Raw genomic sequence first — 13,744 nt, 5'->3', positions numbered from 1 at the left:
CAAAATGCATCACAGGATTTGGGAACAAATGCCCACCCCAGCAGAGGAGCCCAGCTGCAGCTGGGAGAAAATGTCGCCTCCTTATCATGCTGTTACAACATTCAGGGTTTTCCATCGACCCCCATAAGTGACACCTGGGGGAGGACAGAGTTTTCGGTAAGGAGAGCTCTTCATTGGAAGTGGTCTTTGGCTCTGATCATCACCACCAGTGGGGCGCAGGGCCCGGGATTATTGTCATCTGCTTCTCCATGGGCTGGTATGTGGCCTTTCCAAGGGAAGGGACCATTTTCAGGGGCTGGGCCAGCTTACATGATGTGTAAGGTGCTGAATGGGCCAGACGTGACCCAGGCCTGGAGGTGACAGCTCCCCTGGGAGGTGCTCCCCTGGGAGGTGCATGCCCTACTCTAGCTCAGGGCTCCCTCCTCATGAGGTTCAGGGTTAAGGGGCCATAGGAGCCATTCACCGAGGGGTGGAAGGTTGGAGTGAAGTCACCATGTGGTTTCCCGCTTGTCCATCATCTGTGTGACAGAAGCTTCAAGGTCCTTCTTGTAGCCTGGTGCACAGGGTCCCCTGATGCCGACTGACCTCGCTGGCCAGGACAGGGCTCCGGCCTATCCTACCTGCTCCCACTACATCTGTCTGACCATGCAGCTCCTGCGGAGGCCAAGCCTCAGAACCCAGACTCTCCGAGAAGGCAGCTGGAGCTGGACAGAAAGATGTGGAGGGAAGGAGGAGGACATGAACAGGATCTGGCAGAGAAAGTCCCCGTGGAGCCGAGGGGATGGGATTCCCTCTTCAGCACAGACGGCCTGTCTCCAATCTCGTTCCCGAAGCCTGGCATCTGGGGTCTCCAAGCTGCAGGGTCATCTAATTAACCTTTTCATTTTGAGATCATCGTAGATTCCATGCAGCTGTGAGAAATGAAACCGAGATCCTAGGGACGCTTTACCCAGTCCCCTCTTGGGGACATCTTGCAACACTCCAACGCACAATCCCACGACCAAGACCTGGACCCTGATGCAGCACACGCAGAGCGTGGCAAGGCCACAAGGGCCCCTCACGTTGCCCTGTTACCACTGCAACCATCCCTCCTGCCTGGACCGCCTCCTCACCCTGGAAACTGCTCCTCTGTTCTGCATTTTACCATTCTGTCTTTTCAAGAAGGTCCGTAAATGGCAGCATGTAGTAGGTAACCCTTTGAGGCTGGCTTTTGCCCTCAGTGGAAGTTCCGTCCAGGCTTCCAGGGTATCGGTGGGTGGTAGCTTTGCGTCACTGAGGTATCCCTCGACGTGGAGGGGACCGAAGCTGGCTCTGCCATTTCCCTGGGGAAGGGCATCTGGGCAAGATCCAGTTTGGGGATGAGAGCAGAAAGGCGTGCGTGCAGGTATCTGGTGACTTCACTTCTCCGCTTCTCTGGGATAAATGGCCCAGAGGGCAGTTGCTGGTCAACACTCTGGCCACCTGTTTAGTTTTTAAAGGAGCCGCGAGAATGTTTTCCATGGGGGCTGCACCGTGTTATGTTCCCACAGCCCAGCTCATCTGATTTTGGCATATGACAGAGGGGACAACATGGAGCTTCTGAATGTCTTTGAGCCCAGTGGGCTTCGGACTGTCAGCAGAAACTGGCCTCCCAGGTGGTGCTGGGGGAACCTGGAGGCACCAAGTCAGGCCTGTCCACCCTTCTCCGCCAGCGGCAATGGGCAGCATCAAGCTCTCGTGAGGCCAACTGGCTGGATGAACATAACTCATTTCTGACCTAAAGGTCGTGCTTTGAAAGCAGAATTTTCTGGCACTGGACCAGAGCGGGGTCAGAGGGAAAGGGTCCAGCATTTCCTCCAAGGCCCTGGGACCCAGCCACACTGTCTCTCACTGCACAGAGGGGTGCCTCCTCCAGATCCCAGGAGGGGCTCGGGAGCCTGCTCACTCAGCGAGCCCCTGAGTGCAAGGGGCACCAAGCTCTCTGTCCTGGGAGCACACTCACTGTTTCCAAACTCTCTGGCCTGGACCCTGCTGCTCCAGGGCAGGAGGTGGGGCTGAGCCTGGTGGTGGAGGAGGCCACAGTCCTGGCCAGGCCTGTGGCCTGGCAACCCTAGGGTCCACTCTGGAATCCAGGGCGCGGGAGAAGCTAGTGGCTCCCTGCGCGTCCAGGGCAAACGGACCCGCGAGCTCCGAGGAAACATCCGCCAGGCCAGGGAGCCCAGGAGGAGCCCCAGCTCTGGCTCGGGGGCTGGGGGTGGGAGGTATACCCAGCTGCTCTGCCTCGAAATCTGGGGCCCGCGCAGGGAGCGCGGCAACCCGCACCCTGGCGGGAGCGGGAGGCGGGAGTGGCGTCCCGCCTGTCGGACCACCCAGAGCGGCATTCCCTCCTCCCTGGGTCCGCGGCGGTCAGAGGGTCACCAAGAGCCCCGCTCGGCTCCCCTCAGCCGCTTTACTAGTGGCTGGGGCCTCCCCCGCGCTGGGATTGGATGCGAGAACGGGGTGGGCGCGGGCGGGGGGAACCCCAGAAGCCCAGGTTCCCAGTTCGGGGGTAGAGCAGCCCGCAGTGCAGACGCTGCCGGCCCACGCTAGGGAAACCTCACACCGACCTGGCGGGCTGGCGGGCGGCGCGGAGGCGGCGGCAACAACAGCGGCGGCCCCCGCAGGCGCCGGGCGCGCCAAGATGTTTGACAGCTCGCAGTATCCCTACAATTGCTTCAATTACGACGCGGACGACTACCCCGCTGGCAGCTCCGACGAAGAGAAGCGACTCACACGGCCCGCCTACAGGTGACCTCAGGGCGTGTGGTCAGAGCCTCTCCGCCAGCGACCCTCCTCCTCAAGGGCTGGCCTGGGATGGAGGGAGGGCTTGCTTCCCTGGGGGGCGGGGGCTGGGGCGGTGGGGGGATTCAGAGGAGGAGACGCGTTCCCTCAGCAAAGTCCCAAGAGTGAAGATGAGCTTCCTGGGTCCGAGCAGAAGCGGGAGCGGGGCCCTCCTGGGTTCATGCTCCCCAGCAGCCCCTTCCTGTCTGCACCTCCCACACACCACGGAGCCCTGGGGGCTGAGAAGCCCTGCACTCCTAGAGGGGCTCCTGGCTGGAGGGGATTCCAGACTCCGGGGTGTCCCCTCCTCCGCCCCGCATGGCCCTATGCACCCCTATTTGCAGCTACATCGCGCTGATCGCCATGGCCATTCAGCAGAGCCCCTCGGGCAGGGTCACCCTGTCCGGTATCTACGACTTCATCATGCGCAAGTTCCCCTACTACCGAGCCAACCAGCGCGCCTGGCAGAACTCCATCCGCCACAACCTGTCCCTGAACAGCTGTTTTGTCAAGGTGAGCCCTGGCCCCAGCCCGCCGCCCTGCTCCCTGGAAAGGCCCCTGAGTGTCCCGGGCTTAAGGGCTCCCTGATTCGGGGTGGGGGCAGGTTTTGCAGCAACAGCTGCTGGAAAGTTCGTTTTCGGCAAATCGGAGTGCCTCCGATTTGCTCCATGACCAACGCCATGCACCGCAAGGACAGGGACCTCTCCAGCACTTGCCCAGTGCCGGAGAAGGGTGGGCGGCGCACACCGGGGGCCAGACCCTCGTGGAGCCCCTCCCTCTCCCGCAGGTGCCCCGAACGGAGGGCCACGAGAAGGGAAAGGGCAACTACTGGACGTTCGCGGGTGGCTGCGAGTCGCTGCTGGACCTCTTCGAGAACGGCAACTACCGGCGGAGGCGCCGTCGCCGTGGCCCCAAGCGCGAGGGGGCGGGGGAGGCGCGCACAGGGGCCGCGGAGGGGCCTCTGGGGCCGCCTGAGCCAACCCCCCACCGCCAGCCCCCTGCCCCCACCAGTCCCGCTGCCTTGCGGAAGGAGGAGCCCAGGGGCATCAAGTTCAGCATTGACTACATCCTGTCTTCACCCGACCCTTTTCCGGGGCTCAAATGTTCCTGCAGCCCCCAGGAGGGCAGAAACCCCCAGCCGGGAACCCAGCAAATGAACCTCCACCTTTGGACAGCATAAGGCAGGGCTGGCATCCAGGCAGCCTGGGGTCTTCCAGGGGATTTCAGCCCCCGCTCAAGCCAAGCAGCAAGGTTTTGCCACATCCTACTAACTTCCACAGACTCCTCCTGCTCCAGGCTGAAAACCACCCTGTGCTGCAGAGATGGGAGGTCAGTCTTCTGGCTTCATTGCTCCAAGTCCCCTTTGCAAGAAGACCCATGGGGTCCTACCTGACTAAAGCGTTTGCTCTAGATTCACTGAATAACCCTCCTCTGAGGACTAGGAACATGGGTTCAGGGCCACGTCCGCTTAGATCCGGGGCACATTTCACCCCTCCATCATCTGAGAGTTTGCTGCATAGACAGCCACGCCCGGGAAGGAGCCAGGGTGTCAGTGTTCAGTTGGTGAAGCGGGTGGGCATCCTCCCTCGAGCTAAAAGGGCTAAAAGAGAAGTCAGCTGAGCCCACGGACGTCGCCCCAAAGTTTTTGACTATGGCCCTGTTACAGATGATGGGCTCAAACATGTAAGTGCATCTTGTGCTGTGGCAGAATATTCCATTCGATTTGATTTGATTGCTTGAGAAATCCTGTGTACTTATTTATAGAGGAAAGAAGGCAGGAAGAAGGGAGGAGCGAGATGGAGGAGGAAAAAGTCCAAATTTGGGACAACATGGAGCAAAGCACACTTTTCTTGGTCCCTCTGAGCCAGGCACACATTGGGGCACGCGGAGCCCAGCTGGCTTCCCGGGGAAGCAGACATTCTGTAGCAGCGGCTGATAGATCCCCGCTACCCGGAGAGGTGTGCAATTAGGGAGTGTGCAATCACCAGCGTTGGAGGTGGGTGCACTCCATTTGAAATGTAAATGATTTAATTACTGCGCAGAGACGGGCATTTTAAAAAACACCATTATGCACAGTGAAACTATTTGACCAACCTTATCATTTTTCACCAGCCCATTTTTGCGGCGTTAATTGCTTTCCATGACTTAATTTGAACATTAGTATGGATTACACCTAATCTGATCCACTAGGTGACAATGATTGGCTAATTTTATAAACAACAAAAACACACCCGAGGAGGCTGACTGTCTCGACTGGGTATTACACGGTTGTGCTTTCTCGGACTCTGACAAACCCAGGCCGGTAAAGGAAGGCGGGCAGGAGGTAGAGACAGAGCCTTCCAAGAGACTCGCTCAGACTGGCTCACTTCTGATTCAGACAACCTGACCTTTCCTGAAACTGCCACCCTGGAGAGGCTCCTTGGGTTGATGTAATCGTTTTTGAGAAGAGGGGAGAAGGCTGTTACTTAGCGATGTGCTGAAACGCCTGATCCCCGAGTCCAGAGAGGAATCCTGGTGGTAGTGTGCCCACCGCCTGCCCACCAGTGCTCTCTTGGTCTGTCCAGGCCCTGCCAATGGGGCAACCTGTCGGCCTCATGGGGGGAGGCAAGCCCTGCCTCTCACAGCCCTCTGGAAAGCAGGACTAAGTCTGCAACAAAGATGACATCTCTCCTTCGCAAATGCCGGCCTCCAGAACCCTTTACTGGGAAAGCGCCCGACCCCAGTGAGCCCTCACCGACCGCCATCGAGCAGAGCAAAGTTGCCTGTGCCCAGGCTGAGCCGTTCCTCATCCAGACTCTGCGGGAGGGTGCCCTCCTCACAGCAGCTGACCGGGCCTGGGCGCCCCGCCCCAGCCAGGGACCCGTGATGACCATGTTTGGGTAGGTGGGAGACAGGGTCTGTCTCCTTGGCTGCAACACCAGCCCTGGTGAACGGCTACATTACTTCTCATCCCCATTTTACAGATGTGGACCTGCACGCAGGTGGACCCAGGCCCACGGCCCAGGCATGTGGCTTTGGGGCTGGGCTGCTAACATGGCCGCCAAGCCGTGGCTCATGCAGACTCCAAGTGTCCGTGTGCATGTATGTGCGTGTGTGTGTCGTAGCTGTGATATCTGTGTGCATCCGTGTTATTTACATCCCTTTGCCAGTTGTGTTGAAAGCATTGTTTTACACGATAGGAGGTAAGACATAGGTGGTACAGTGCAGGTTGTACTGCTATATGTAAGTAGATGGCACACAGAGTCGCTGGAGATCTATTTTTCCACTACCCATCATGCAAATACAATTTGCATTTTATCTTTTGGGTTCTGGCCGTGTTCCTGCGTTGTGTTCCGGTGAGCCAAGCCTGATAGAACAGAAAGTTCCATGTCGTAAAGAGGGCGGTTTTGGAAGCCCCGGCCTTGGAGGGCAAGAGGGGGCCTGGTGACCAGCACGTCCTCCCTGGGTACAGAGTCTGGGCCAGGTGACCACAGCTGCTGGGGAGCGAAGGGGTGCCAGGCAGGCGAGCTCTGGGTACTCGGAGGTCTAACATTTGCTTTGCAAAGGATATCAATCATGTTTGTAAAAGCAAAGGGACATTTTCAATTTGCCAGCGTGTGATAGCCCACGACTCAGGCAGGTCTTCTAGTCTTTTGAGTGAGTGGCATTTCATACCAAACAACATTGCAGGGGTGAGGGCCGGCTCTGACCTATTCAAATACCAGCAGCATGCAGACTCGCCCGGCGCACGTCTAATTAAATACTTTATGCCTCTCTTGCAAATCCGCTGATTGATCACCGATATGTACATTACCCGCGCGTTACCCCCGAGCAGATGTCTGCCACATGGTTACGGATCACCGCGTTTCCATTAACAAAGCTGGGAGGTGCTGTGCGGGACTTAGGGGAGGCTTGTGCAAGCCGCCATCGTGCAGAGCGAAGTTGCCAGGGCCCAGGCTGAGCCGTTCCTCACCCAGACTCTGCGGGAGGGTGCCCTCCTCACAGCAGCCGGCCGGGCCTGGGCGCTCAGCCCCAGCCAGAGACCCGTGATGACCACGTTTGGGTAGGTGGAAGACAGCCCTGGGATGGGAGCACGAGCAGGCCTATGGGTGCAAAGCAGCTCTGGACGGTGCATATCCGACCTCGGGGTCTGGCATCGCCGTGTATCCCCACAGAGGCCTCCCTCAGCCACCCTATCAAGCTACCCTTTGGCCCCTGGTGTGCCCCTGGGGAAGCAGAGAAAAAGCCTCCCTTCTCTTCGAATGCCTCCCTCCTTGACTGAGTGGTTCTAGGACTTTGTGTTCATTCATTCCACAAACATCTATGAGCCCTGTGCTAGGTGCTGTGGGGCAATCATGGACCAGCCTGTGTCCCCCCAGCGTGTCTGGAGTGCTCACACCTCAGGAGGCCGGGAAGGAAGCCTGTGCCCAGCAAGCCAAGAGAGCAGGTGGCTCGGAGGACAACCACCAGCTCAGACAGGGTGGCTGGACAGGGCCCTCCGGGGGCCACCTTCAAGTTGAGGCCCTAAGGACTGGCAGGTGCCCACGTGCCAAGAGGAAAGAGCATTCTGGGTGGGAGGTGGTAAGCTGAGCCCCTGAGCGGGGAAGGAGTTGGGGTGGTGTCTTGCAGAAGGCCACTGAGGCTGGAGGAAGGCACTGGGAGGGGGAAACACTCTCCCAGTTCCCAAGTCCATGACAAACACCATGTCTTGAGCCTTTGAGGTCTGAAGTGCATCTCCTGCATTTGCCTCAGTCTGTCACTGTCCTTTCTGACACATGGAACTCCTACAGGACAATCACCTCCCGGGTTCTGGGCACTTCACCTTGGTTAATGTGGCCTCCATGCTGGACGCTGCGTGTCTCTTACTCTTGTCCTCAAGCCCCTCTTCCTTAACCATCCCATCCTGTGCTCAGGAAACCAAGACACAGGTCCTGGCTGGGTGGGTCCTGGCTGGGCGGGTGATGCCAGAGAGGACAGTGCGCACAGCTGAGAGGGGTCTTCTAGAGCTCCTCTTGGCACCAGACCTCCTTGGCATCTTCTACGCCTCAGTCAGCTGCCCCAGATTGACCTCAGAGGTCGTTGGGCCCATGGTCCCAGCCTCCCAGGCAGGGCAGGGAGCAGCCCCAGGCTGGAGCCTTGCAGGTGCGTGTCCTTGGACAGGCCATCTGCCCACCTGAGCCCCAGGTTCTTCATCTGTAGGATGGGCCCCACACAGAACCCCTGGGGACTTAGCTGAGGCAGACTGCGTCTCCCCTCTCATGTCTGCCACCTGCCCCCAATTCTCTGCTCAGCCCATGCCCAGCAAGGGAGGCAGGGAAGGGCCGGCCTGACTTGCTGGGCTATGACGGGCCTCACAGAAACCAGCTCCCCCAAGCTGGGCAAGTCCTCAGAGCACCTTCCTTTCCTGAAGCAGCCCCCAGGGCCCCTGCTCCTTCTCTGGGGTCTCGCATCTGCCCTGGGCACTGCCAGCTTCCTGTCTCCCCACCAGGCGGGCTGGGATGGGGCCATCTGCAGCCTCCGGGGTGGGAGGGATGCTGTGGGGGGCTCTCCTCCTCCATGTACAGCTTCCTCAGCATATCTATTCTGGTTCTGAGGATCCTCAGGTCACAGGGGTCCAACCGCACCAGTCAACAGTCTGTCTAGAGGGTCCCAGGGTCATTGGCCTGGCAGCAGCGTGACACTGGGGGTCCCTCTGGGAAGTGCAAGAGGGCAGGGCCGGGGCTTCCCACACTCCCTGGGCACCTGCCTCCACCTGCCTCTTCCCGGGGCACTTCAGCTCCATGCCCTGGACAAGAGGCTACTATAGTGACAGCCAAGGACACGGACACACACCCCAGCACCTGCTGCACACCATGTCGGCTGAGGGCTGGTATGGGGGTCACACACAGATCCATTCCACAGGGGAGGAGACTGAGGCTCTGAGAGGCTGCCCAGAGCTCATGGGAGCAGAGGCAGGTGCTTGGCCCATCCTGTCCCCCCAGGTGCCAGGACGTCAGGCTGAAGATGGAAGGACACCTTCTCGGCTGGTGGTCGAAGGGAACTGGGCCACCGAGGGGTCCGGGCTCTCTGTCGCCTGGAACCTGACTTTGCATTCAGCCAAATTAGCAACCCATAAACATTTGCAATAATGAATGTTTCGTCCCGTTAAAAATCCCCAGCCCATCTAGTGCAGGCAAGCCGGGCGCCTGCCGTCCCAGAGAAACGGGCTCCTGGAAGGAAAGGTGCTGCCCGTCAGGCCTCACCGCAGTCGACTGCAAACTCCCAGCCCCTGCGCTCCTGCAGGGCCGCGTCTCCCCAGCTTTAGGCCACATCCGACCCCATCCACGTCGACGCAAGCTCGCTCAACTGTGACAGCGGAATTAGATTTATAATGAAGCACGGTCACGCAGTCACACTGGTTCCGAAGGAAAGGAGATTGAGGGGGAACGTCGGAACCAATGAAACTTCACTGGGCACTGAGTCACCGCAGGAAAGTCACTCATCCTGTACAGAGGATGAGCTGTCACCTCATCACTGCACCTCCCAGCGGCCGCTGTGAGGTCTCTCATGCCCCGCCCACACCTGCTGGTCCCTGGGTCCCTGGGTCCCTGTGAGCCCAGGACGCACCTGAATCGCCCACCATCACCCCTCAGTCACTCGACTTCTGGCTTTGACAGACACCATGGTGTCTGCACCAAGTGTGGAGCCAGAGGAAGAGAGTTAAACCAGCTCTCTCTGGATCTAGTTGTAGACAGCGTGTCATACGCATTCCTGACTTGAGCTGTGTCACCGCCCCCATCCCACTGGGGCTGCCCTGTGTGTTGGAGCCCCGTGCTGCACTCAGCGAACATGGATGACCTTAGAGCTGGGGCCCCTGGTGGCTCCTGGTCTAGACCCCCTTCTTAAGGACCATGGATGCCATTGGCCACCAGGGACAGGAACCCTGCAGGACAGAGAGCAGGGAGTTCTGTTCCCCAGTGAGGAGGCAGGTGGCGGGGCTGTGCCTGTGCTGAAACCAGTGGACCACAGAGCCCGGGCAGTGGTGCCCCCCGCTGCCTCCCCTGGTGACACAGGTGCAGGCTGAGGGCTCCTGTGCAGCAGGGGTGCTGGAAGTCCAGGAGAAGCCACTTTGTCTCTGTAGGGCAAGCAGGTGCAATGAGACAAAAACCAGAGCCACCGAGACCTGGGGAGGTCTGCTCAAGGAAAATTCTGGTACTGGGTGAGGGCGGGGACCCATGTGCAGCCTGGCCGCCTGTGCATCACCACACCTGAGGGAGATTCACCCATCAGATGTGCCCGTGCCAGGTCCTGCAGAAGGAGGGGAGCTTTCCTCGGTGGCCTCTGACAGTCACCATCTTAGCATCCTCAGAGGGGTGGGCAGAGGACACTCTGGCCTGATAAAGGGGGACCCTGAGCTCAGAGAGAGGTCACATCTTGGAGCAGCCATGGCCACGTGTAAATCTGGGGCCTCAGATTCCCACCCCAGACATTCACAGATGGAAAGAGCAGAGAGGGCCATCGTGCTTGCATGTACTCACACAGGCACACTCTCACAGACACACGCACATTCACAGGTGCTGGCACACGTGCATGCTCTTGGACATGCAGGCACACTCTCACAGACACACACACATTCACAGGTGCCGGCACACATCCACAGGAACAATCACGGACACTGGCACAGGTGCACACTCATGGGCACACAGGCACACTCTCACGGACACATGCATGCTCACGGGCACACAGGCACACTCTCACAGACACACGCACACTCACAGGCACTGACACATGTGCACACTCTTGGACACATAAGCACACCCTCACAGACACATGCACACTCTCATGGACACATGCACACTCATGGGCAAACAGGCACACTCTCACGGACACATGCACGCTCACGGGCACACAGGCACACTCTCACAGACACATGTACACTCAGGCACACAGGCACACTCTCACGGACACACACACACACACTCCCGGGTGCTGCACACGTGCATACTCATGGGCACACAGGCACACTCTCACAGACACACACACACTCACTGGCACTGACACACGTGCACACTCTTGGACACACAAGCACACGCTCATAGACACATGCACACTCACGGGCACTGGCACACTCAAAGATACACATACACTCACAGGCACTGGCACACATGCACACTCACGGACACATGCACACTCATGGGCACACAGACACACACTCTTGGACACATGCACACTCACAGATACTGGCACACATGCACACTCTCATGGACACATGCACACTCATGGTCAAACAGGCACACTCTCATGGACATACACACTCCCGGGTGCTGCACACGTGCATACTCATGGGCATACAGGCACACTCTCACAGACACACGCACACTCACTGGCACTGACACAAGTGAACACTCCTGGGCACACAGGCACACTCTCTCAGACACACACATTCACAGGCACTGGCACACCTGCACACTCACAGACACATACATTCACAGGCACTGGAACACATGCACACTCATGGGCAAACAGGCACACTCTCATGGACACATGCCCACAGCATGTGAAATGCACACTCTCACATCATTCACATCAGCAAGGAAACGGGAGTCTCACTGGGCGCTGCTGGCTGGACCTACTGGCCACTCCCACAATGCCTTTTCCATCTTCATGACCTCATAAAAACCTATCTGGCTTTCAAATCATGGTGCAAAATCCCCACCTCTGTCCAGGCTCCCAGGGCCCACGGGCAGACATGGCTATCTGGTCCAGGCTCAGTTGGTGGCCATGGAATAATCAGCATCTAATGGGGGCACAGAGGTGGGAGCTGGGCCTTGGACAGACGTGCTGGGACCACATGGCTCAGAGAGGGTCGTGTGGGCTCCCAAGGTCCCTGGCATCGCCCACCCCAGAGAGGCAGGGACATGATGGAGCAGAGGAGGCGGGAGCTCCCAGCCCACACTGCCCCTGGCCCCACCCCCTGTGCTCCTCTGACTTCTGGCAATCCCACACCCTGCAGGCATCCCGGTAGGTGCATCTCAGATATGTCCTTGTCTCCAAGGGAAGTGGGGCCCACAGAGCAAGACGTTCCAGTCATGGAGACAAGCAAGCCCCATGTGTCTGCAGTTTCTGAAAAGCTGGCAACAATTTTTGCCCACTGTTTTCTGTTTAGAATCACTGACTTGGCCGGATGTTGTCCAAAAACCTGGCCAGAGTGTCTCACATCAGCCCAGAGAAGCAGAGAGGCAGACCTCCAGCTCCCCAGGCACAAAGGGCAGTCATTGCGCCCTGTAGGTGGTAGTTTGGGCTGGGCTGGGGGTCTGAGCCAGGCCCAGCTGAAGGAGCACAGTGCCCTAAACATGGGATGTGGACACGTCCGGCACTGACTGGTCTCCCGAGGATGCCTGCCTTCCACCTTCTGCTGCCCCCATCAGGGTCAGCACACAGGGATCCCACAGTCCAGTCCTAGAGCCAAGGGACCCTCCCAGGCACTATCCACAGCACTCGAAGCAAAAAAAAAAAAAAAAATGATGGAGTGAGGGATGGATCCCCATTCCACAGATGAGAGATGGAAGCCAAGAGAAAAGATGGGCCTCCATGGCTCTGTGTCCCCATCAACAGCCCTCAGTGGGTCTCACATCACAGTCAATGAGACAAGGGTTGGCTGGACGTGTCTGTGGGTTTAGGAGATGCTTCTGGACTACCCTGGGTTGGAGCCTTCACATCCTGTTGGTTCTTTCTGGGTCTTGCCTCTGGAGCTTTTCCCCAATACCTGGGCTTCAGTAAGAGGAGCAGACCGAGGGGCACGGGACCTTCCCCCACTGAAGCCAGCATAAGAACAACCAGAGGAGCCCCCACCCGCAATGGAATAGTGTCTTTCTGCCCAGGAAATCACATGGGATCAGTGGCTGCAGCTGTCCCCACCCAATTGTTCCCTTGAGGACAGACCCTCCCACCCAGGGCCACCTGGCATAACCCTCATCCCTGAAAGGATTCAAACCTCCCCAGTCAGATTACTTCTTGCCCTTGGCCACAGACACTGGGTCAGGGAGGGTCATGTGACCCCCAAACAACTGAATAAACCCCAGCCCCAGGGCCTCCACTGGAACAGGGGGAAAAGAGCACTCTCTGGCTGGTGGAATGGAAATTTGGGACTGTAGGTAGCCATCTTGCTACTGCCTAAGAAAAGCCTGTTGGAGAATAAGTAGCACAGCCAGACATAGACCCAAAAGGTGGGGAGAGACAGATTCTTGAAAGTACAATAACACCTAGATCCAGCCATGCCTGAAGCCATTACTTTCCAGTTACCTATGCCAGTACTACTCCACTGAGCTCAAGGCAGTATGACTTACAGTTCTAAGACTCCCAACTAAAAGAATCTTGTTTATACAAAAGTGTTTCGGCATTTGTTCCACAATGGAGGATAAATGCTTTCATCCAAGAAATATATCCCTAATGGTGGACTCATGACCAGTAAAACAGACATAACAGCTTAAAGGCCCCCTGCTCAAGCTCAACATGGAAACCTGGTCCACAGGTTTGGACCTGGTCTGAACCCCCTAGGAAAAAAATGCAGGGTCTTCTACAAGTCCTGAGATGACACAGCTGAGGACGACACTGGAATCTGCATTCTTTTTTTTTTTTTTTAAGATTTTATTTATTTATTTGACAGAAAGAGAGACAACGAGAGAGAGAACAGAAGCAGAGGGAGTGGGAGAGGGAGAAGCAGGCTTCCCACTGAGCAGGGAGCCTGATGCGGGGCTCGATCCCAGGACCCTGGGATCATGACCTGAGCCGAAGGCAGAAGCTTAAGGGCTGAGCCCCCACCCCAGGCGCCCCTGGAATCCATATTCTCATACACCTTCTGATGCATCAGAGTTTGGGAACTATAGTGTGGGTCTCTCTGCTGCTGGGCCAGTTGTGAGAGGGCACACAGGCAGGTCGTCAAGGCCCCCATGTGGCCCGCCCCAGGCTGGGGGCTTGGTCTGCAGAC

At 57.9% G+C, this 13,744-nt stretch overlaps 1 protein-coding gene across 1 annotated transcript; it reads left to right on the top strand.

The window, feature by feature from the left end:
* The first annotated feature begins 2,659 nt into the window (after positions 1 to 2,659).
* FOXL3 (forkhead box L3) lies at positions 2,660 to 6,498 on the top strand. The gene is made up of 3 exons (XM_004776302.2): positions 2,660 to 2,766; positions 3,144 to 3,312; positions 3,587 to 6,498. The coding sequence occupies exons 1-3, from the start codon at positions 2,660 to 2,662 to the stop codon at positions 3,977 to 3,979; spliced, it is 669 nt and encodes a 222-aa protein (XP_004776359.1). The 3' UTR covers positions 3,980 to 6,498.
* Positions 6,499 to 13,744: the final 7,246 nt, after the last annotated feature.

This window comes from Mustela putorius, unplaced genomic scaffold, assembly GCF_011764305.1.
Source record: "Mustela putorius furo isolate JIRA1106 unplaced genomic scaffold, ASM1176430v1.1 tig00000139_pilon_pilon_pilon, whole genome shotgun sequence".
NCBI classification, from domain to species: domain Eukaryota; kingdom Metazoa; phylum Chordata; class Mammalia; order Carnivora; family Mustelidae; genus Mustela; species Mustela putorius.
The sequence above is the reverse complement of the archived record's forward strand: the minus strand, read 5'-3'. Positions and strand labels throughout refer to the sequence as shown.

Bases quoted from the DNA above. Each gene is read 5' to 3' on its own strand.
- FOXL3 (XM_004776302.2), top strand. From the start codon at position 2,660: ATGTTTGACAGCTCGCAGTATCCCTACAATTGCTTCAATTACGACGCG. The intron at 2,767-3,143 runs GTGACCTCAGGG...CCCTATTTGCAG, and splicing joins CTCACACGGCCCGCCTACAG to CTACATCGCGCTGATCGCCA. The intron at 3,313-3,586 runs GTGAGCCCTGGC...CCTCTCCCGCAG, and splicing joins TGAACAGCTGTTTTGTCAAG to GTGCCCCGAACGGAGGGCCA.